General features: G+C 49.1%; 1 protein-coding gene across 1 annotated transcript in view; it reads left to right on the top strand.

Moving 5' to 3' along the window:
* The window catches only part of ADAMTSL4 (ADAMTS like 4), a 30,948-nt gene extending 22,905 nt beyond the window's left edge, over positions 1-8,043 (top strand). Inside the window, exons 11-14 of the mRNA XM_056852906.1 lie at positions 1,932-2,105; positions 4,714-4,893; positions 5,021-5,165; positions 7,904-8,043. Coding sequence (XP_056708884.1) covers positions 1,932-2,105; positions 4,714-4,893; positions 5,021-5,165; positions 7,904-8,043 — 639 coding nt within the window. The remainder of the gene's footprint in view (positions 1-1,931; positions 2,106-4,713; positions 4,894-5,020; positions 5,166-7,903) is intronic.
* Positions 8,044-23,853: the final 15,810 nt, after the last annotated feature.

The raw sequence follows: 23,853 nt of genomic DNA, 5'->3' as shown, positions 1-23,853 counted from the left end.
TCGGGATCGAAATCAGGTTGCGAGCAGAGCTTTTGACTTCAGTACTGCAGCTCACCGCTCTGCTCCACGGGGCTCCTCTATTCTAGATTTATTGTTATTGTAATCATCATCATCATCATCATCTTTTATTGAAACCCCCCCCTCCCCTGGTAACACCAGGCTCAGGGCGACTAACATCATATCAATACACATTAAAATTCATTCAATCATAGAACAAGATGAAAACATTTTAACACGCTGAATTTAAATTATTTTTATTTTATTTTTGGTTCTTGTAGGTTATCCGGGCTGTGTAATCGTGGTCTTGGAATTTTCTTTCCTGACGTTTCGCCAGCAACTGTGGCAGGCATCTTCAGAGTAGTAACACTGAAGGACAGTGTCTCTCAGTGTCAAGGGTGTAGGAAGAGTAATATATAGTCAGAAAGGGGTTGGGTTTGAGCTGAGTATTGTCCTGCAAAAGTATTGTCCTGTAAGTATCAAGATAATGTGCTAATGAGGGTATGGTATGTTAATATGGAACCATTGTATCCTGAAGTGATCTGTTAATGTGTGTAATCCAAAGCTAATCTGTATGGCTATTGTTGACTGTTGTCTTTGTCTGGAGGTTTTTCAGGGCAGGAAGCCAAGCCTTATTCATTCTTAAACTCTCCTCTTTTCTGTTAAAGTTGTGCTGATGTTTATGAATTTCAATGGCTTCTCTGTGCAATCTGACAAAATAGTTGGTAGAATTGTCCAGTCTTTCAGTGTCTTGGAATAAGACCCTGTGTCCTGTTTGTGTCAGTCCATGTTCAGCCACTGCTGACTTGGCCAACCTGAGAAATCAGCAGTGGCTGAACATGGACTGACACAAACAGGACACAGGGTCTTATTCCAAGACACTGAAAGACTGGACAATTCTACCAACTATTTTGTCAGATTGCACAGAGAAGCCATTGAAATTCATAAACATCAGCACAACTTTAACAGAAAAGAGGAGAGTTTAAGAATGAATAAGGCTTGGCTTCCTGCCCTGAAAAACCTCCAGACAAAGACAACATTCAACAATAGCCATACAGATTAGCTTTGGATTACACACATTAACAGATCACTTCAGGATACAATGGTTCCATATTAACATACCATACCCTCATTAGCACATTATCTTGATACTTACAGGACAATACTTTTGCAGGACAATACTCAGCTCAAACCCAACCCCTTTCTGACTATATATTACTCTTCCTACACCCTTGACACTGAGAGACACTGTCCTTCAGTGTTACTACTCTGAAGATGCCTGCCACAGTTGCTGGCGAAACGTCAGGAAAGAAAATTCCAAGACCACGGTTACACAGCCCGGATAACCTACAAGAACCAATGAACTCTGACCGTGAAAGCCTTCGACAATATTTATTTTATTTTGTTTACAAAATGTGTATCCCACCTCTCTGCCCTTACAATGGCCACCAGGACGGCGAACAATTTAAAACATACGTGATCAAATCACATTTTAAAACCATTGAAATCAACCCCCACAAAAAAACAGTTAAAGTACATACAAAACATAAAAAACACTGGTTAGGAATGAGGGATCTTTGAGGGAATGCCAAACAAAAGAGGAAAGTCTTCACCTGTTGGCGGAAGACAGCAACACAAGGGGGAAAGGCGAGTCTCTGTGGGGAGAGACTTCCAGAACTTTGGTGCCACCACCAAGAAGGCCCTTTCCTGGGTTGCAGCCCACGTAATATCAGAAGGTGGGGGCAGCTGAATCAAGGCCTCCAAAAATGACCATAGTGGCTGGGCAGGTTTATAAGGGTAGACGGTCCATCAGGTATGTCAGGTACAGTTAATATTCATGCCCAAATCTTGGGAGAAGTGGATGGCTTTTAGGATTGTGGGGGCAGCTGACTTTGTCTCTGGTCTTACCTCTCTCTTCCCCCTCTCGGTCCTAGTGCTCGGCTGAGTGTGGTCCCGGGATCCAACGCCGTGCCGTGGTTTGCTTGTCCAGCAGCGCCAGTGAGCCAACCGGGGAGAACTGTGCCGGCACCAAGCCGGCTGACATGCGGGCGTGTAATGGGGGCCCCTGCCAGCCAGTCACCCGCTGGTACAGTGGACCCTGGAACCCGGTAAGGAGAAAGGGTGGGTGGGGGGCTTCAAGGAGGGGCCAGGGATGTGCCTTGGTGCCAGGCGCCAAAGCCATTTGTCATTCGATTGTGTAAGTTATTTTGTCCAGCGTAAAATGCCCTGCCAAGGAAATCCCAAAGAAAAATTGAGCGGCCATTCTGAAAGACTAGCAAAACGGGACAATCCCTCCGGGGCCGAGGCTGTAAGGGCCCGTCATCGAGCAGCAGATGATCATACAATACTGATTGGGGGGGGGGGGGAGTTAGAACATAAGAACATAAGAAAGGCCCTGCTGGATCAGACCCAGGCCCCTCAAAGATCCCTCATTCCTAACCAGTGTTTTTTATGTTAAGTCCAGCAGTCTGTTCATACAGTGGCAACCGGGTGCCTCTGGGAAGCCCACAAGTAAGACGACTGCAGCAGCAGCATCCTGCCTGTGTTCCACAGCACCTAATAAAATAGGCCTGCTCCTCTGATACTGGAGAGAAAAGGGATGCATCATGACCAGTATCCATTTTGACTAGTAGCTATGGCTAGCCCTCTCCTCCATGAACATGTCCACTTGACTAGTAGCCATGGCTAGCCCTCTCCTCCATGAACATGTCCACTCCCCTCTTAAAGACTTCCACAGTTTAACTATGCGTTGTGTGAAGCAGAGCTCAATTTGACTCTCCCCCCCCCAAAAAAAAATGGCACAAAGTGTTTGCCTCCAGCGTTTGGGGTTCAGAGGGATAGTGCCAAGCCAGGAAAAGAAAAGCTCTGTCAGAAAAAGCAACCAACAAATTCAGCAAGAAGTGACACTCCCCCCCCTCCCAATTTGTATTTTATATCCAGATTTGGGTGCTTGAAGTGTGCAGGATGTAGCCAATGCTGATTCTGTGAATTTAGGCAGATCATGGGAGGGAGGGCAGGAAGGGATGAGTCAGTGTTTGGCTCTCATGGCCCTTTCTGACATGCCCAGGGAAATGCCAATCGCCACTTTGGGGTCAGGAAGCGATTTTCCTCCAGGCTAGTTTGGCCAGGGATTTTGGGTTTTTTTGCCTTTCTCTGGTCATAGAGCAGGGGTCGCTGAGGGAGTTGGGGGGGAGGTTGTTGTGAATTTCCTGCGTTGTGCAAGGCATTGGACTAGATGACCCTGGAGGTGAACTGGATTTATTTCCCCACTCCTCCACATGAAGCCAGCTGGGTGACCTTGGGCTAGTCACAGCTCTCTCAGTCCCACCTACCTCACAGGGTGTCTGTTGTGGGGAGGGGAAGGTGATTGTAAGCCAGTTTGATTCTTCCTTAAGTAGTAGAGAAAGACGGCATATAAAAACCAGCTCTTCCTCTTCCAACTCTATGATTCTAGTATTGTATTCCTTGATTGAGTCCATCCATCTCTTGTTGGGTCTTCCTCTTTTCCTGCTGCCTTCAACTTTTCCTAGCATTATTGTCTTTTCCAGTGACTCTTGTCTTCTCATAATGCTGACCAAAGTACGATCGCCTCAGTTTGGTCATTTTAGCTTCAGGGGAGAGTTCGGGCTTGATTTGATCCAGAACCCACCCTATTTGTCGCTCCCTAATGAGGGAGGGATAATGCTGTGCCTATCTTACAGGGCAGTCATAGGGGTTACCCAGCAGCCAGAGGTGGCAGAATAAGATTGTTAGTGGCCATTCGTGTCCTTGCCCCTCCTGGCAAATTCAGAATCAGTGATGCAAAATATTTAGAATAAATTAGGTTCTTTGGCTCAATTCGTTCATGCTGGTTGCAGAATCTTGTGTTTATTTATTATTTATTGTATGAACACATGAAGCTGCCTTATACTGAATCAGACCTCCCTTGGTCCATCAAAGTCAGTATAGTCTACTCAGACCGGCAGCGGCTCTCCAGGTTCTCAGGCAGAAGGAGGTCTTTCACATCACCTACTTGCTTAGTCCCTTTAACTGGAGATGCCGCGGATTGAACCTGGGACCTTCTGCATGCCAAGCAGATGCTCTACGACTGAGCCTCAGCCCCTCCCCAAACACATAAACACATGAAGCTGCCTTATATTGAATCAGACCCTTGGTCCATCAGAGTCAATATAGTCTACTCTAGTCCCCTGATCATTTTGGTTGCTCTTTTCTGCACCTTCTCAAGGTCTGCAATATCCTTTTTGAGGTGTGGTAGCCAGAACTGTACACAGTATTCTAGGCGTGGTCTCACCATAGATTTGTACAAGATCAGTATGATAGCACCAGTTTTATTCTCTATTCCTCATTTAATTATGGCCAGCTTGGAATTTCATAGAATCATAGAGTTGGAAGGGACTACCAGGGACTACCCTGCACAATGCAGGAAATGCTGAACTACCTCCCCCCGCCCACACACACCCAGTGACCCCTACTCCATGCCCAGAATAATTTGCTCCCGGTAGCTGGCCCCAACCTAGCTGCACCATTCTGCAATAGCTACAGCTTCTGAACATTCTTCAAGGGTGGCCCCAAGTACAGCACACTGCAGTAGTCCAGTCTTAGCACAGAATTTGGATGGCCAGGTGGGACAGTTCTAATTGCATTGACTCACGTGCGTTTCCTCTGAAGCCAATGTGGCAATCCATGACCTTTCCTTCTTCCCCATCTTTCCTGTAGTGTTCGGCGGAATGCGGCACCGGCACGCAGCGCCGGGACGTCGTCTGCATCACCAAACTAGGCTCGGACTTCAACGTGACAGACGCCTCCGAATGCAGCTACCGGGAGAAGCCGCCCTCCCTGCAGACATGCACCGGGAGCGACTGTGAGGCCCGGTGGTTCTCCACTGCCTGGAGCCCGGTGAGTGAGCCAGTCCCCAGGGAGGGGGCACAGCGTTCCCCAAGGGCAGGGGGGGTGGAAGCTCAGGGGGGCTTCTGGCTGCGCCATGATTTCCACCCTCACCCCACCCCGTCTCCTGGCCTCCCAGTGCTCCAGGACCTGCGTGGGGGGCACGCAGACGCGAGAGGTCCAGTGCCTGACCCAGAACAAGACCCTCAGCAGACTCTGCCCCCCAGAACTCAAGCCGGCCAAGAAGCGACCCTGCAACAACCAGCCCTGCAATGCGGACCTTGGTGAGAAGCTGCCTGGCTCCTGCTGGCAACAACTGCTGGGAGCCCTGAAATGGGGAGGGGGGCTGGGAGGGGGGAAGTTAGAGTTGCCAGCTCCTGGTTGGGAAGTACCTGGAGATTTGGGGGTGGAGCCTGAAGAGGGCAGGGTTTGGAGAGGGGAGGGACTTCAATGCCATAGAGTCCAAATGCCAAAGCGGCCATTTCCCCCAGATGAACTGATCTCTATGGGCTGGAGATCAGTTGTAATAGCAGGAGATCTCCAGCTAGTACCTGGAGGTTGGCAACCCTACCTGTGAGGTTCCACAGGGCTAGGGCTGTGAGCTCCGGGTTGAGAAATACCTGGAGATTTTGGGGTGGAGCCTAAGGAGGGCAGGGTTTGGGGAGAGGAGGGACTTCCAATGGGGCATAATGCCATAGAGTCTACCTCCCAAAGCGACCATTTTCTCCAGGTGAATTGACCTCTGTTGCTTGGAGATCAGTTAAAAACATAACAACTTAAGAAGAGCCCTGCTGGATCAGACCAGTGAGGGTCATAGAATCATAGAGTTGGAAGGGACCACCAGGGTCATCAAGTCCAATCCCCTGCACAATGCAGGAAATTCACAACTACCTCGCCCCCCCTACACTCCTAGTGACCAGAAGATGGCCAAGATGCCCTCCCTCTCATCATCTGCCCAAGGTCACAGAATCAGCATTGCTGACATAAGAACATAAGAAAGGCCCTGCTGGATCAGACCCAGGCCCATCAAGTCCAGCAGTCTGTTCACACAGTGGCCAATCAGGGGCCTCTAGGAAGCCCCCAAACAAGATGACTGCTGGACTGACAGATGGCCATCTAACCTTAAAAACCTCCAGGGAAGGAGAGCTTACCACCTCCTGAGGAAGCCTGTTCCACTGAGGAACCGCTCTGACTGTTAGAAAATTCTTCCTAATGTCTAGACGGAAACTCTTCTGATTTAATTTCAACCCGTTGGTTCTGATCCGACCTTCTTGGGCAACAGAAAACAACTTGGCACCCTCCTCTAGATGACAGCCCTTCAAGTACTTGAACATGGTTCTCATATCCCCTCTCAGTCTTCTCCTCTTCTGGCTAACCATACCCAGCTCCTTCAGCCTTTCCTCATAGGACTTGGTATCCAGACCCGTCTTGGTTGCCCTCCTCTGGACACGTTCCAGCTTGTCTACATCTTTCTTAAATTGTGGTGCCCAAAACTGAACACAGTACTCCAGTTGAGGTCTAACCAGAGCGAAGTAAAGCGATACCATCACTTTGTGTGATCTGGTCCACCTAGTCCAGCATCCATTCTCACACAGTGACCAACCAATTCCTTTGGAGGTCCAACAAATGGGGCTAGAGTTTGAGCCAGTGGTTTGTCTAGACTAGAGGCCAAGGCCTTTCTCGATGTTGCCTCCTGGCACTGGGATTCAGAGGCTGACTGCTTCTGAACATGGAGGTTCCCTTCAGTCCCCTTGGCATAAGAACATCAGAAGATCCCTGCTGGATCAGACCAGTGGTCTGTCTAGTCCAGCATCCTGTCTCATGCAGTTCCTCTGGAGGTCCAGCAACAAGGCATAGAGGCCTTTCCCTTATGTTGCCTCCTGGCACTAAGATTCCGAGGTTGACTGCCTCTTGAGGGTGGAGGTTCCCTTTAATCACCATGGCTAACAGCTATGACAAACCTGTCCTTAGATGGGAGGGCTCTGGGGGGGGGACATTCCTCCTGGGTGGGGAGCCCTTCAAAGCGGCATTCCCCCTTCTGCCTCACCAGCAGTGGGAGTCGACAGCATCTGAAAAGAGTTGTATTAATGTGCAGATTGAATCCATTAAAATGTTCAGAAATCAGCTAAGAGGTCTTCATGGTGACAGCTCTCAAGGAGGGTGCGACTGAACATGTGACCCTGCTGCCCGCCAAGTCTGTGCTGGCCCCTCCCCCAGCCAGATTTCCATTCTGTTAGAATATAAGAAAAGCCCTGCTGGATCAGACGAAGGCCCGTCAAGTCCAGCAGTCTGTTCCCACAGTGGCCAACCAGGTGCCTCCAGGAAGCCCCCAAACAAGACGACTGCAGCAGCACCGTCCTGCCTGTGTTCCACAGCACCTCATATTATAGGCATGCTCCTCTGATCCCAGAATCATAGAGTTGGAAGGGACCACCAGGGTCATCCAGTCCAACCCCCTGTACAATGCAGGAATTTCCAAACTACCTCCCCCCGACACCCTCAATGACCTGTACTCCATGTCCAGAAGATGGCCAAGGTGCCCTCCCTCTCATCACCTGCCTAAAGTCACAGAATCAGCCTTGCTGTCAGATGGCCATCTAGCCTCTTCTTAAAAACCTCCAGGGAAGGAGAGCTCACCACCTCCCGAGGAAGCCTGTTCCACTGAAGAACCGTGAAGAACTGGGGCAACAGAAAACAACTCGGCACCCTCCTCTGCATGACAGCCCTTCAAGTACTTGAACATGGTTATCATATCACCTCTCCTGGAGAGAATAGAGATACATTATGACTAGTATCCATTTTGACTAGTAGCCATGGATAGCCCTCTCCTCCATGTCCACTCCTCTCTTCAAGCCTTCCAAGTTGGCAGCCATCACCCCATCCTGGGTCAGGGAGTTCCACAATGTAACTCTTGTGTCGTGTGAAGAAATACATCCTTTTATCTGTTTTTTTAATCTGTTGTTCCATCTCAGCATCATCCTCTCTCTCTCTTTCCCTCTCTCTCCCTCTCTTCCTTTGGCAGATGAGAACTGCAGAGACAAATACCACAACTGCCCGGTGATCGTGCAAGCGCGCCTCTGCGTCTACTCCTACTACAAGGCGATTTGCTGTGCCTCGTGCACGCATGCGCTGGAAAGGCGCCACTCCGGTCCGAGCCGGTAGCGGCGGCTGACGGTGGACAAGCGGGGTCCGGGCTGGCGCCCTGCCCAAACAGGGACAAGTTGGACAAACAGCCCCCACCCCTATTGTCCCCATGCCCCACGTCCCGCGGCAGCCAGGGACAGGGGAGAAGGGCGAAGTGTTTCCCAAATGGGGAGGACTGGAAGGGATTTGAACTAAAGACTGAGAGGTCCCCTCCGTCTACAGTACTGTACCCTTTTTATGGAGTGAGCGACCCAGGCCGCATCCAGTATTTTTGGGGGGAAGATTCCCCCAGCTGCACAGTAGAGAGAGAGAGAGAGAGAGAGAGACAGAGCTATAGACTTCTTAGCCTCATGCGCTTAATACCTCTTCCAGAATCCACTCCTTCAGCTGGGGGGCTGGGAAGGGGAGGGGGTGCAAAAGATCCTCACGGGTCAGAGTTTGAGCCTAGCTCTGCAATACCTTCATTTCGAACCCCAAAGGCCTTTGACTCCAATCCCAAATTGCTTCTGTCCCCGATGACGTACAGCGAAGACGGTGTTTCTGTTCTCTTTGACTTTGTGACTGCCAGGATGTGACGTTTTCACCTGGGGAAGTGCAGGCGTCAGATGAAGTTGGCCCCAAAGTTTGGGTTTGGCACTGGAGACCAGCGATGCGATGGGGAGGGGCTATGACTCAGTTTGTAGAGCATCTGCTTGGCATGCAGAAGGCCCCAGGTTCAATCCCCAGCATCTCCAGTTAAAGGAACCAGGAACCAGATGTGGAAAACCCCCTGCCTGAGACCCCGAAGAGCCGCTGCCGGTCTGAGTAGACAACACTGACTTTGATGGACCAAGGGTCTGATTCAGTATAAGGCAGCTTCATGTGTTCATGTGACTCTTGAGCAGTACAACGTAGCTTGGGCAGCAGGGGGGGGGGGACACAGTACTCGGGCAGCTCCCCCAGCCCTGACCAATAAAATCCACCAGCTGGGATGAAATTATAGGCAGGGCAAGGGGGGCAGAAGGACCCTGCAGTCCTATTTCTGATGCCCAAGTCTGACACTTGCCAGCCATTTGGTTGGTTTGGGTCTGAGGGTGGCATAGATGTTTGTGAAATCTATTGGTGCTACTTTTCCAGGAGGGGAAGGCGGAAGAGTAGGGGTGGGGTGGGACACAAGGACCGAGCTTCTCGTCTCGTACCCCTCGCGTTGTCATGCAACGTTCGACCTTCAGGAAGCCTTCTCCGCGCATACTTGTCTACTGAGGAACCTTAGTGAAAGGCAGAGGTTTCCGGGGAGCACTTTCAGGTGCGCGCCAGGGCCCCACCATCACTCTGTGCAAACCCAAGAGAATGACCCAGGAGATACTCTGTACTATTCTGCGGCTGCGTGTTGTAGGAGATGGTCTGGAGAGGCGGGCAAAGAGCCCGTCTGGTTTGTCAGGCAAAGGGCCTAACCCGACATGACATGTTCCTCGCATGAACGGCCACTTGCCCCTCTGATCGTGCGTCCAGAAGACGGGCTGCTCCAGCCAGAGTTACAGCGGTCCTCCAGTTCCCTTGCTGTAGCCCAAAGACTTGTCTGGAAAAGAAACAACAACAGCACAAATATCAGTGCAGTTATATGTATTGGGTGCAAAAAATATATACAGTGACTACATAAATAACAAACAATACATGAAAAGACAAAGGACAAAAAATCACTTAATTATAACGTCTGGTACTTACCTTTACTATCACTGATATATCAAATTTCTTTTTACAGAATTCAAGCTTCCAGGTAAGTGCAAATGTCCCAAAGTATATTGCATTTTCACATTGACTCACCACGAAGCCTTTTGGCAGCTGGAATTGTACCCATTATGGTCATGTATATGTATAGAAATTCTAACTGAGTGATCAGCTGAGGAAGCCTTGGCGAAATGTGAACAACGATCTAGACAACACGTCCATCTTCATCTTCTTTCCAGCTGTTTACTTGTCTGCAATATACTTTGGGACATTTGCACTTACCTGGAAGCTTGAATTCTGTAAAAAGAAAATTGATATATCAGTGATAGTTATAACGTCTGGTACTTACCTTTACTAAGTGAATTTTTGTCCTTTGTCTTTTCATGTATTGTTTGTTATTTATGTAATCACTGTATATATACATTTTTGCACCCAATATATATAACTGCATTGATATTTGTGCTGTTGTTGTTTCTTTTCCATATTATACAGCACAGAGCCTTATTTCTTCCAAAGACTCGTCTGGGCAGGAACAGCAGCGTGGGGGGCTTCCCTCTCCCAGATGTAGGGTTGCCAGCTCCAGGTTGGGAAATACCTGGAGATTTTTAGGGGCGGAGCCTGAGGAGGGTGGGGTTTGGGGAGGGAAGGGACTCCAATGCCAAAGTAGAGTCCAAAGGCTAAAGTGGCCATTTTCTCTGGGTGAACTGATCTCTATCGGCTGGAGATCAGTTGTAGCAGGAGATCTCCAGCTAGTACCTGGAGGTTGGCAACCCTACCGAGATGCCATCCCACGATTCCTTGCAGTTCAAGCGTGTCCCTTACTTCAAAATCTAAGGCAGGGTTCCCCCAACGTGGCATCCGCCAGTACTTCCCTTGGCACCCACTGAGCTTGTCAAAAAGCTGGTGGGGCCATTGTAAGGCCGGGCTTGTTATTGGTGTCTCGTTCAAATGAAAGAGACCCGGCTTGGTCTTTTTCCCTATCCCTGCATCTCCATACTTGGGGAGGCTTCACCTGTTGAATGTATGTTGGGGGAGGATTGCATAATCAATGAGGTGTTTGAATTGATATTGGGGGTGGTGTCAGGCTGGCTCCTCCCCCCTTGACAATGGCTTCTTGGACACCAGGGTACCATCTTTGGATCAGCATTGCCTCCTTTTCTCTACCGGTGAGGCCCCTGGGCCTTGCAGGGTCAGGCAGAAGTTCAACGAGTACAGTTTCTCTCACCGTTGAATGGATGTTGCGATGGGTTAGGAGTTTGCTCGGTTGAAATTCTGCCTGTGATGCAGCTGCTTGAACACAAATAAGCTCTGCCAGGGGAAAAGGGGGCAACCTGGACGGGAGAGAGGGCAACCTCCCCCACCCATGTGGCCTGTGTGGTGGTGCGGGGCACTGATGTGGGAAAGGAGAGAGCCGGCCCTGGCCTTGAGAGGGGCCCCGCACCTTTAAAAATGGCACAGAGGAGAAAAGGCCACCTGAATTGGGGTGGGTGGGTTGCACAATCTCTGTCTTTATGCCCCTCCAGAAACAAGCAAAGTATACTAAAGACATTTTATAGACATGGTTCAGGGTGCTCAGAGTATATAATTATATATAAATATATATATATGTATAAATCTCTATGATAAAGCTGAATATGTCTAGGTTTGTATGTGGCCTCCCTTCCCCACTTTTTGCTGCAAATCTAATTTATTTTTATTAAAGATTATTTGATGTTTACGTGTTGGGTTTTTATAAGGCTGACCGCTGACTTTGCAAGGGACGAAAGTGCTGCCGCCACCTCTGTCTCCAGCTGCTATTAAAAGCAGAGGCGCCAAGTCCAACTGGAAAGTTGGCAACCGGGTCCCCACTTCCCCGGTCTTGGGTTCCTGGCATGGAGGCCGGGAACATGCTCTGTCTAGAGGGAACATTTGGCTAGTAGAGGAAGACCAGCGGCATTAGGGGAGGGGCTGTCGCTGCCAGTCAGAGGGTCCCTGGTTGAAATCTCCGGCATCTCCAGCTGGAAGGCTCTCAGCTACAAATGGCCGGTCTCTGCCTGAGTCTCTGGAGGACAGCTGCTGGTCAGAAGCAGTAAGATGAAGCTAGAGGAACCAGTGGTCTGACTTAAGTTTTGGGTGCCACAATTTAAGAAGGATGTAGACAAGCTGGAACATGTCCAGAGGAGGGCAACCAAGATGGCGACGGGTCTGGAGACCAAGTCCTATGAGGAAAGGTTGAAGGAGCTGGGTATGTTTAACCTGGAGAGGAGAAGACTGAGAGGGGATATGAGAACCATCTTCAAGTACCTGAAGGGCTCTCATATGGAGGAGGGTGCCGAGTTGTTTTCTGTGGCCCCAGATAAGGTTGGACCAGAACCAATGAGTTGAAATTAAATAAAAAGAGTTTCCGTAGACATTAGGAAGAACTTTCTAACAGAGCGGTTCCTCAGTGGAACAGGCTTCCTCGGGAGGTGGTGGGCTCTCCTTCCCTGGAGGTTTTGAAGCAGAGGCTAGATGGCCATCTGTCAGCAATGCTGATTCTACGACCTTAGGCAGATGATGAGAGGGAGGGCATTTTGGCCATCTTCTGGGCATGGAGCAGGGGGCAGGGGGGCAAGGTAGTTGTGAATTTCCTGCATTGTGCAGGGGGATTGGACTAGATAACCCTGGTGGTCCCTTCCAACTCTATGATTCTATGATATAAGGCACCCAACAAGGCAACGCTCAGTTTTATATATTGGAATGTGGCTTGCAAAAACCCGCCCCCCTTTCTCTTCAGTTGGTGCACGCACAAAATATCTCCAGACGAGAGCAGGGTGGGTGGGTGAAGGTTTTTTTGAAGTGGAGGAGAACAGTGCCTGCCCACCATGCCGCTCTTCTGTAGGAATCCTGCTGGGATCTGCAGGGATCCCACAACCAGAAGGACCCACCAGCAGAGGGCGCTTGCCACCCATCACAGCATCTGGGAACTGGGAGTCTAATCTGTAAAACACATTAAAGCTCATTAAGAAATGTGTGGCATGCAGAATGCTCTCTGGAGTGCGACAGTTGGGGAGGGGGGAGATTAGCAGTCATCTCTGTTTCTCACACTGTAGGTGCCTGGGGAGGGCTGATTTTGCAACCCCACTGAAACGGGGGGGGGTTGCACTGAGGTTGCCAATTGTTCTTCCCCGGCCCTGCTCCTGCGCTTGTATCATAGGGATGCAGGGTTGCCAGCTCTGGGTTGGGAAATGCCTGGATATTTTGGGGGAGGAGCCTGAGGAGGGCGGGGTTTGGGGAGGGACTCAGTGGTAGAGCATCTGCTTAAAAAGGACCAGGCAGTAGGTGATGTGAAAGACCTCCGCCTAAGACCCTGGAGAGCACCTGCTAGTCCGAGTAAACAATACTGACTTTGATGGACCGAGGGTCTGGTTCAGTATAAGGCAGCTTCATGTGTTCATGTATTCAATGCCATAGAGCCCAATTGCCAAAGCAGCCATTTTCTCCAGATGAACTGACCTCTATCGGATGGAGATCAGTTATAACGGTGGGAGATCTCCAGTCAGCGGGAGATCTCCTGGGATTACAACCGATCTCCAGCCAATAGAGATGTTCACCTGAAGAAAACAGCCGCTTTGGAAGGTGGATGCTATGGCATTGTATCTCATTGAAGTCCTGGCAACTAATGAAACATCAGCCCAGGTGCAAAGAAATTAGGTGAAACTTTTCTTGGTATGGAAATCGGGGGATGGGGGTGGAGGTGGTTCTTCGATGCTTCTGTGCCGGGCTTGTAAGGGCAAGTAAAAAATGTGGCAACCTGGAGGACGGCGAGATCTGGACCACCAGGGGGCTGACTAGGGTTGCCAACCTCCAGGTGATCACAGTGTATCAGATGTCAATGGAAAACAATACAGTGCCCTGTATTGTTTTCCATTGTATTACTGGGATTTTTGTATGTTTTGTTGTGGAGATGTTAGAATAAGAGTCATATTTAATGGTAATATATTGACATTTGAACCATTGTGTTCACCTATACTGATTTGCTATTCATCAGCTTTAAGTATAGAGGTGTTATTTTCTATGCCAACCTCCAGGTGATGGCTGGAGATCTCCTGGGATTGTAACTGATCTCTAGGCAACAGAGATCAGTTCCCATGGAGAAAATGGCTGCTTTGGAAGGTGGAGACTGGCATTATACCCCACTGAACCCCCTCTCCTCTCCACCCTCCACCCTTTCTGAGCTGTGGATTTAATAGCACCTCGTGACCCCCTCTACCCATGTTTTAAATGTACAAAGCAAAAAGTGCAAGGTCAGGATCTCTTCCTGGTTCAGGGAGAAGTCTTTGGTATTCAGCGATCCTGAGGATGCAATGACAGCAGGACTGGGCCAGGCTCCACCTCCTAGGCCCATGCTCCAAGGACCTCCCGATCCATGCTGAGGACAGGAGAGAATTGCTCGGTGGTAAGGGGAAGGGCTGGGCTGGTGGTGTGAATGGCTGAGGACGGGAGGGTGCTTCAGTGGTCAAAAGCTGCTGCCTTTTTTCTGGCCCATAATAACCACTAGATGAGCTGGAACTCTGCAGTTGCAGGGATAGGAGAAACATCACCAGACCAATTTCTGTCTGCCCGAGCATGACAAAAGGAAAGATGCCTCATTTTAAGCTCTTCCAGATTCATCTTTGAAATATGTTTCCGAAATAAGAACAAGGTTTAATTCCAAAATATATGACAGTGGTCCCTGACCTTGGATAACCCAGGCTAGCCCGATCACATCAGATCTTGGAAGCTAAGCAGGTTTGGCCCTGGTTAGAAGAGCTGGTTTTTTATATGCCGATTTTCTCTACCACTTAAGGAAGAATCAAACCTGCTTATGATCTCTTTCCCTTCCCCTCCTCACAACATACCCTGTGAGGTAGGTGGGGCTGAGAGATCGGAGAGAGCTGTGACTAGCCCAAGGTCACCCGGCTGGCTTCATGTGGAGGAGTGGGGAAACCAACCCGGTTCTCCAGATTAGCCTCCGCTGCTCCAAACCAACACTCTTAACCACTACACCACGCTGGCTCTCAAGTTAGTACTTGGATGGGAGACTGAAGAGGCAGGTAATGGCAAACCACCTCTAAACCGTGCCTGGTGCGTCAAAGGTGATGGAGACATTGCTGGAACCCTGGACATCAAACGTCAGGGTGTAGGTAGAGAATACTGATTCCGGTTTAACGTCCTAATTCCTACCCTCATTGTTAATATCTTATTTATACCTCACCTTTCTGCACATTGGGGACCTGGAGCGGCTTCCATTGTTCTCCTCTCCCCCGTTTTATCTTCACAACAACCCTGTGAGGTAGATTAGGCTGAGAGTGTGTGACTGGCCCAAGGTCACCCAGCGAGCTTCACTGGCAAAGGGGGGATTCGAACCTGGGTCTCCCAGATCCTGGTAGGGTAGGATGAAAGTGTGTCACTGGCCCAAGGTCACTTAGAGAGCTTCCGTGGCAGAGGGAGGACTTGAGCCTGGGTCCCCTATATCCCAGCCTGACATTTAACCACTTCACCATGCTGGATCCTCCAACCTGAACGAAGGACAGAGCAGCTCTGAGCATGTGCGGTGTGTTCTCTGCTGAACTGTGCAGGTGTTTACCCCAGTTAGCTGTCCAGCTTCCAAGACCAACTTGCTATTAACTCCCAGGATCACGTATGGGGAGGAGGACTTTTAATCTTTGCTATTATTGCACCATGACCCACCTGCCCTGCGGAGTAGGAAGCCTATTTAGTGGCTGGGTTTTTTAGGGCACTGGAAGCCCTCGAGACTTAAGATGTCTTGGCAATAACCGGTTCCTGGATAAGTGTTCCAGTCAAGCACGTCTTGCAAGGAGGCAGAAACAAGCACACAGACAGCACTGGATTCTTTGGGTACAGCCTCTGCCAGCCATAACAAAGTTCTTTCTTGCAGCCTCTTCCACATAAAGGCTGGTCTGTATGCAGGTGAAGCCCATTATGGGCCTGCTGGCGGAACTGCAAATACAGGGAGGCCCTTTGCAGCCGGTGACTATGTTTATTTACGGCATTTGTATCCCACCTTTCTGCCCTTTCAAGTGCCACTGAGGTGGCTAACAATATAACACAGATGTGAAAAAACCATAGAATCAAAGAGTTGGAAGGGGCCATACAGGATGCAGGATCAACCTAGAGCAGGAGTTCTCAACAAGGGGGGGGGATTCTCCCCCGGGGGGGGATTTTAGGCCTGGGGGGGGGATTGGGACCACTATTCAGCAAAGTGTGATGTCCTGTAGATTATGTGCAATCTGTAAAATTGTAGTTGCTGTTTTTTTTGAGATAGATTATCTTGGGAAGGGGGGAGTTATATTCTGAACAATGGTGAAAGGGGGGAATGGAGCAAAAAAGGTTGAGAACCACTGGCCTAGAGCATCCCTGAGAAGTGTTTGTCCAGCCTCTGCTTAAAGACTGCCAGTGAGGGGGAGCTCACCACCTCCCCCAGTAGCTGATTCCACTGTCGAACAACTCCTACTGTAAAAAATGTTTCCCTAATATCCAGCCGTCTGCCTGCAGTTTAAACCCATTATTGCAAGTCCTATCCTCTGCTGCCAACAGGAACAGCTCCCTGCCCACCTATAAGTAACAGCCCTTTAAATACTTCAAGAGAGCAATTATGTTTCCCCTCAACCTCCTCTTTTCCAGATTGAACATTCCCAGCTCCCTCAGCCTTTCCTCGTAGGGTTCGGTCTCCAGGCCCCCGATCATCCTCGTTGCTCTCCTCTGCACCTGCTCCATTCTGCCCACATCCTTTTTGAAGTGAGGCCTCCAGAACTTCACACAGTACTCCAGGTGCGGCCTGACCAATGCAGTGTACAGTGGAACTATGACATCTTGCGATTTGGATGTTATGCCTCTGTTGATGCATCCCAAGATCGCATTAGCCTTTTTTTGTCGCTGCACCACACTGGCTGCTCATATTTAATTTACAGCCCACCTGTACCCCAAGATCTTGTTCACATACACTGCTGCCCAGAAGTGTATCCTCCATCCAGTATGCATGTCCCTCATTTCTGTTACCCAGATGTAGAACTCGGCACTTAATCTTGTTGAATTGCATCTTGTTCACATCCACCCACTTTTCCAGTGTGTTCAGATCTTGTAAAAGCATTAAAATTAACCCCCTCCCAAACACACATCATTAGAACAATTAAGCACCAGAATTAAACCATCTGGGACCATTGCATCTGTAGGACCGTCCCTCCTGGTACGCATCCCCAGAGAGCCTTATGCTCTGCCAACACTATCCTACTGGTGGTCCCCAGCCCAAAACGTAGCTGGCTGTCCTCTACTAGGGCCAGGGCTTTTTTGGCCAGAGTGGTGTAGTAGTTAAGAGCGGTGGTTTGGAGCAGTGGACTCTAATCTGGAGAACCGGGTTTGATTCACCACTCCTCCACATGAGTGGTGGATGCTAATCTGGTGAACCAGGTTGGTTTCCCCACTCCTACACATAAAGCTAGCTGGGTGACCTTGGGCTAGTCACACTCTCTCAGCCCCTTCCTCACAGGGTGTCTGTTGTGGGGAGGGGAACGGAAGGTGATTGTAAGCTGGTTTCGTTCTTCCTTAAATGGTGAAGTCAGCATGTAAAAACCAACTCTTCTTCTTCTCCTCTCCAGGGAGACCAGGGCCCTGCGGGATCTAGCCACATTCCACAGGGTCTGTAAGACCGAGATGTTCCATCAGGCCTATAGTTGAGGACAGCAATGGCGTTTAATCAGAGCTGGCCTCCCTACCCCTACCTTTTGTGTTTTTATCAAATTAAATTGAAGACCCTGATTGTTGCATCCAGGCCCCCCATGGTTCTCTGTTTTTAGAGATGAGAGCCTTTAATTACTGATTATAGTAGCAAACTGGCTTTAAGATTCTATAATGTATTTGTTGTATATTGTTGTTTTATTATATTATATTGTATTATGTTAGCCACCCTGAACATAAGAACTTAAGAAAGGCCATGCTGGATCAGACCAAGGTCCATCAAGTCCAGCAGTCTGTTCACACAGTGGCCAACCAGGTGCCTCTAGGAAGCCCACAAACAAGACGACTGCAGCAGCACCATCCTGCCTGTGTTCCACAGCACCTAAGATAATAGGCATGTTCCTCTGATCCTGGAGAGAATAGGTATGCATCGTGACTAGTATCCATTTTAACTAGTAGCCATGGATAGCCCTCTCCTCCATGAACATGTCCACTCCCCTCTTAAAGCCTTCCAAGTTGGCAGCCATCACCACATCCTGGGGCAGGGAGTTCCACAATTTAATTATGCATTGTGTGAAGAAATACTTCCTCTTGTCTGTTTTGAATCTCTCACCCTCCAGCTTCAGCAGATGACCCTGCGTTCTGGTATCATGAGAGAGGAAAAACTTCTCCCTGTCCGCTCTCTCCACACCATGCATCATTTTATAGACCTCTATTATGTCTCCCCTTAACCGCCTTCTTTCCAAGCCAAACAGCCCTAAGTGCCCTGAGCCTGGCCCTCACTTGGATAGAGTGGAATATTAATCGAAGTAAAAAATAAAAAAATGCACAAATATAAAAACAGCAATTAAAGCCTTGGTTAGGAATGAGAGATAATTGAGGGAATGCCAAACGAAACAAAAACAGTCTTCACCCGCTGGTGGAAGACGGCAACAGAAGGGGACAAACGAGTCTTCCCGGGGAAAAGAGTTCCAGAACTTTGGTGCCATGACCAAGAAGGCCTTTCCCAGGTAGCCACCCACGGGTTAATCTCAGAAGGTGGGGGCACCCAAAGCAGGGCCTCTGAAGATTATTGTAGTATTCATATGGTAATACTGCAGCCCACCCCTGTATTCAGTATTGTTTTGTAGACTTTAAATGTCAGTGAACGTTTGAAACAAATACTTCTACCAGAGCCATTTTTTTTATTTTTACTTACTTCCCAGAAACACAGGGGGGGAAAACAAAGAAAGAATGAAGTATCACATGTCAGGGCTGCTCTAGGCTGATCCTGCATTGAGCAGGGGGTTGGACTAGATGGCCTCTATTGCCCCTTCCAACCCTGATTCTAGTAAAAACAAAAATATAACAACACTGGTGGCAGATCTTGACATAAGTTTCTATGAATGGTTTCCAAATTTATAAAAACAAGTCCATGCATAATTGCCACGTGTGCTACTAGAGATATTACTAATTAATAATAATAATAGCTGTTCTCAATATCTCTCTGTGTGTGTGTGTGTGTGTGTTATTGTTCCACAGCCAAAACAGCAGTCTTAAAGACTAATGAGGAAGTTGAGCGGATGGGAATTATGATGGCATTAACAATCCGCAAATGAGTGTGTCCGATGGTTTAGTCTCATGACTCCTTAAGAGTTATTTACAAGATGGTTTGAGACGCCAATCAGTCGAGCTCGTCACTGGAGGCTTTTCTCCAGGTGTGCCCACTTTCAGAAATTAGGCTGGGGGCTACTAGAGACGGGGCCTTTCTCGTGGTTGCTCCTGAGCTGTGAACAGCCTCCCAACTTCAGTTTGCCTGTCACCATTTTTGGCCAGGCAAAATCTGCCCCGTCTTTCGGGCTAAAGTGTGAGCGTTCTGGATTTTCCTGGTTTTGATGTTGAACACATGAAGCTGCTTTAGACTGAATCAGACCCCTCTTGGTCCATCAAAGTCAGTATTGTCTACTCAGGCCAGCAGTGGCTCTCCAGGGTCTCAGGCAGGGGGTCTTTCACATCACCTACCTGCCTGGTCCTTGTACCTGGAGATGCCACTGGGGATCGAACCTGGGACCTTCTGCATGAGCCACAGCCCCATCCCCTACTGTTTTTTGATTGTTGTTTTAACTGCCGTTGTTGTTTCCACTCTCGCCCTGAAGAGGCGTTCCTTTTTAGAACATCGTGTGGAAGTTAAAAACTTAAAATTGTAACAAATGTATTTACTTCATTTATACCCCACCCTAGTGCAACAATCTAACCACTACACCACATAGGCTCTCTACAAAGCAAAATAATAAACACAAAAAATACACAACACATGAATAAATAATAATAGGTAAATAATACATGAAAATAATAATAAAGTGGCAATCTCATGCAAACATATTTCTAAACCCCACGGAATTACCAAGGCTCTAAATAATAAATGCAACAAACAAAAATAAATGCACAACAAGCCCTTAGCTATAAGTGAACCAGTCATTAAAAACAGAACTAAATAAATAACAGACCCACACAACTTGAATATGCTAGCCAGCGTGGTGAGGTGGTTAAGAGCAGTGGTTTGGAGTGGTGGACTCTAATCTGGAGAACCAGGTTTAATTCCCCACTCCTCCGCATGAAGCCAGATGGGTGACCTTGGGCTAGTCACAGCTCTCTTAGAGCTCTCTCAGCCCCACCCACCTCACAGGGTGTCTGTTGTGGGGAGGGGACGGTGACTGCAAGCCGGTTTGATTAAGTGGTAGAGAAAATTGGCATATAAAAACCAACTCTTCTTCCTCTTCTTCTTCTAAAGTTAACAACAAATTTTTTAAAAAGAATTAAACACACAGTATGTGAGTGTAAAAGTGCTGTCAAGTCACCGTCAACTTCTGGCAACCCAGTAGTAGGGTTTTCAAGGCAAGAGAGTAAGAGAGGAGGTTTGTCATTGCCTGCCTCTGCATAGTGACTTTGGTATTCCTGGGTGGTCTCCCATCCAAGTACTAACCAAGGCTGACCCTGCTTAGACAGCCAAGATCTGACAAGATCAGTCTCGCCTGCGCCATCCTGGTCAGGGCAAACAAACACTATATAAAGAAAAAATAAAACCAATTAAGACTGCAACGATGGGGAAGGGCCGTCCTACACGGGCATAAGCCCCCCCCCCATTAAACTGGGCTGTCAAACAGAAACAAAACCACAAAAGCTGATAAATAAAAAAGAGACCCGTTTATTTATTTAAATGTATTTCTTGATTTACATTTTTGCCTGGGCTTTCTCCTATGTCAACATAACAACAATAATCTATCAAATTGGAACTGATTTATTCCAATCCCTCATGGGGTTTTCCAGGAAAGAGATGAGCAGAGGTGGTTTGCCATTGCCTACATATATGTTAATTATTGTGCGTGTGATAAGTGCCATCAAGTCGCTTCCGACTCATGGCGACCCTATGAATCAATGTCCTCTGAAACGTCCTGACCTTAACAGCCTTGCTCAGGTCTTGCAAACTGAGGGCCGTGCCTTCCTTGATAGAGTCAACCCATCTCTTGTTGGGTCTTCCTCTTTTCCTGCTGCCCTCAACTTTTCCTAGCATGACCGTCTTTTCCAGGGACTCTTGTCTTCTCGTAATGTGACCAAAGTACGATAGCCTCTGTTTGGTCATTTTAGCTTCTAGGGTCAGTTCAGGCTTGATTTGATCTATAACCCACTGATTTGTTTTTTTGAGCAGTCCAGGGTATCCGTAACCCTCTCCTCCAACACCACATTTCAAAGGAATCTACTTTCTTCCTGTTAGCTTTCTTCATTGTCCAGCTTTCACACCCATACATAGTAATAGGGAATACGATGGCATGAATTAACCTGATTCTTGATTGCCAGTGACACATCCTGACACTTCAGAATCTTTTCTAGCTCCTTCATGGCTGCCCTTAATTATTAATACATTATTATACTATTATTTATTACTATTTATTTATTTTACTAGACTTATAGGCCGCCCTCCCCAGTAAACGCTGGGCTCAGGGCAGCTCACACAATAATAAATAAATAATATAACATCATACACAATTAGTTAAAACAACTCTAGAAAATAATAGCATGGGGTACTAATAACATTCACACAAAAATTAAAAACTAAGTACATTTAAAAAGGCTTAAAACCCCACGGAGGAGCGTTGGAGATCCTCCTTTGACATTGGACACGCCACCCAGGCCAGGTAGACCGCCTTCCCAGCTGTGCCCACGGCACCGCCCACGTGACAAAAGGAGGGTCTGGCCAGGACAAACCGCGCATGCGCGCCCGCCGCGTCCATGCCAGCGTCCGCTTCTCTTTCTCCTCCCAGCAGGCACTTGAATAGACACCCCGTCACTTGCGCCATTAGCTTTCACGCACTCTGAGGGGGGAAAGGGGTCCTTCGCCTCCTCAAAGAGGGGGCGGAGAGGAAAAAAAATCCTCTCAAGTTTTGGAGGGTGGGAGGAATTGTTTGGGTCGGACCCCGACGTGGCGGGGAGGGGGGAGATTTTGTTTTTGAGGAAGTTATTTCATTCTCTTTGGCAGGACCCCTCAGGCAGCGCGCGGGGCAGCCCCGGCGCCGGGGCCTGCAGGAGCCGCGACCGGACCGAGGAGGCGGCGGCAAGAGCCGAGCCCGGGCCAGGGAGGAAGGCAGGCAGCGGGCAGCCGTCCACCGGCCGCCCCGGGCCTCCCGCACCCGCTGATGAGGTAAGGCGACGCGGGCGCGCAGGCACTGCCGCGGGCACCCCTGGGGTCCTCTCCCCCCCTCCCCCACAAAGACCCCCCAGCTGCCCCCCCCCACCGCCCCGTTGCCCCGGGGGCTCCTGGGAGATTTTCTTTCCGGGCCCCCTCTCCAAGGTCTGGTCATTCCTCCCCAATTGGGGATGCCAACCTCCAGGCGGGGCCTGGAGATCTCCCGGAATTCCGGCCCACCTCCAGGCCGCAGATACCGCGCCCCCCTGGAGGGCATGGACTCCCGGGGAGGGGGGAGCTGCACGCCGTTATAGGTCCCGCCCCAAATCCCCCCTTTTTCATTCTCCACCCCCAGTTCTCCAGGGATTTACCAACCCCCCATTGTTCTCCCCCCCCCCCCCCCGCTATTTTCCTTGGAGCTCCATATCCCACCCACCCCGGCCTGACTCCTGGCACTGTCTTCACACAACGCATAGTTGAATTGTGGAACTCCCTGCCCCAGGATGTGGTGATGGCTGCCAACTTGGGAGGCTTTAAGAGGGGAGTGGACGTGTTCATGGAGGAGAGGGCTATCCATGGCTACTAGTCAAAATGGATACTGGTCATGATGCATACCTGTTCTCTCCAGGATCAGAGGAGCAGGCCTGTTATATAAGGTGTCATGGAACGCAGGTAGGATAAATGCTGCTGCAGTCGTCTTGCTTGTGGGCTTCCTAGAGGCACCTGGTTGGCCACTGTGTGAACAGACTGCTGGACTGGATGGACCATGGTCTGATCCAGCAGGGCTTTCCTTAGGTTCTTATGAATGTTCTTACTTTCTCTTTCTTTCTCTCTCTTCCAGCAATCTCTTGTTTCTATCTATTTCCCCCTCCAGCCCTTCCCTTCAACCTGCTTCCCGCCCCGATTCCTCCCCCAGCTCGTCTCCTCTCCCCCCCTTCCTCCCTCTACCCCTTCCTTGACATTTCCCCTACTTCCTTGCTGCAGCTAGCCAATTTGATTACTTTTTATTTTCTTTGTCTATAATCTGCCTTGTTTCCCAAGGGAGACCCAAAGTGGTGTGTATTGTTCTTCGCCCCTCTGTTTTATCCTCACAACAACCCTGTGTAGTAGGTACAGCTAGATTTGATTCCAGTAGCACCTTAGAGACACCTTAGTGACAACCTGGTTGGCCACTGTGTGAACAGATTGCTGGACTTGATGGGCCTGGGTCTGATCCAGTAGGGCTTTTCTTAGGTTCTTATAATGCATTCCTATTCTCTCCAGGATCAGAGGAGCATGCCTATTATATTAGGTTCTTTGGGACACAGGCAGGATGGTGCTGCTGTAGTTGTCTTGCCTGTGGGCTTCCTAGAGGCACCTGGTTGGGCCACTGTGTGAACAGACTGCTGGCCTAGATGGACCAGTGGTCTGATCCAGCAGGTCTCTTCCTATGTTCTTATATTCTTATGTTCTTAAGAAGAGGCCTGCTGGATCAGACCACTGGTCCATTTAGGCCAGCATCCTGTGTCTCACACAGTGGCCAACCAGTTCCTCTGGAGGTTCAACAAATGGCATAGAAGCGGAGTCCTTCCCCTGATGTTGCCTTTTGGCACTGGGATTCAGAGGCTGATTGCTTCTGAACATGGAGGTTCCATTTAGTCACCATGGCTAGTAGCCACTGATAAACCTCTCTTCCAAGAACCTGGCTAATTCCTTTTTAAAGCTATCTATGCCTGTGGCTATTGCTACATCCTTTGGTGGCGAATTGCACTTTTTAATCTGTTGCT

The sequence above is a fragment of the Euleptes europaea genome, chromosome 7, assembly GCF_029931775.1.
Source record: "Euleptes europaea isolate rEulEur1 chromosome 7, rEulEur1.hap1, whole genome shotgun sequence".
NCBI lineage: Eukaryota > Metazoa > Chordata > Lepidosauria > Squamata > Sphaerodactylidae > Euleptes > Euleptes europaea.
Note: the sequence above shows the minus strand (reverse complement) of the source record. Positions and strands in the feature narration are given on the sequence as shown.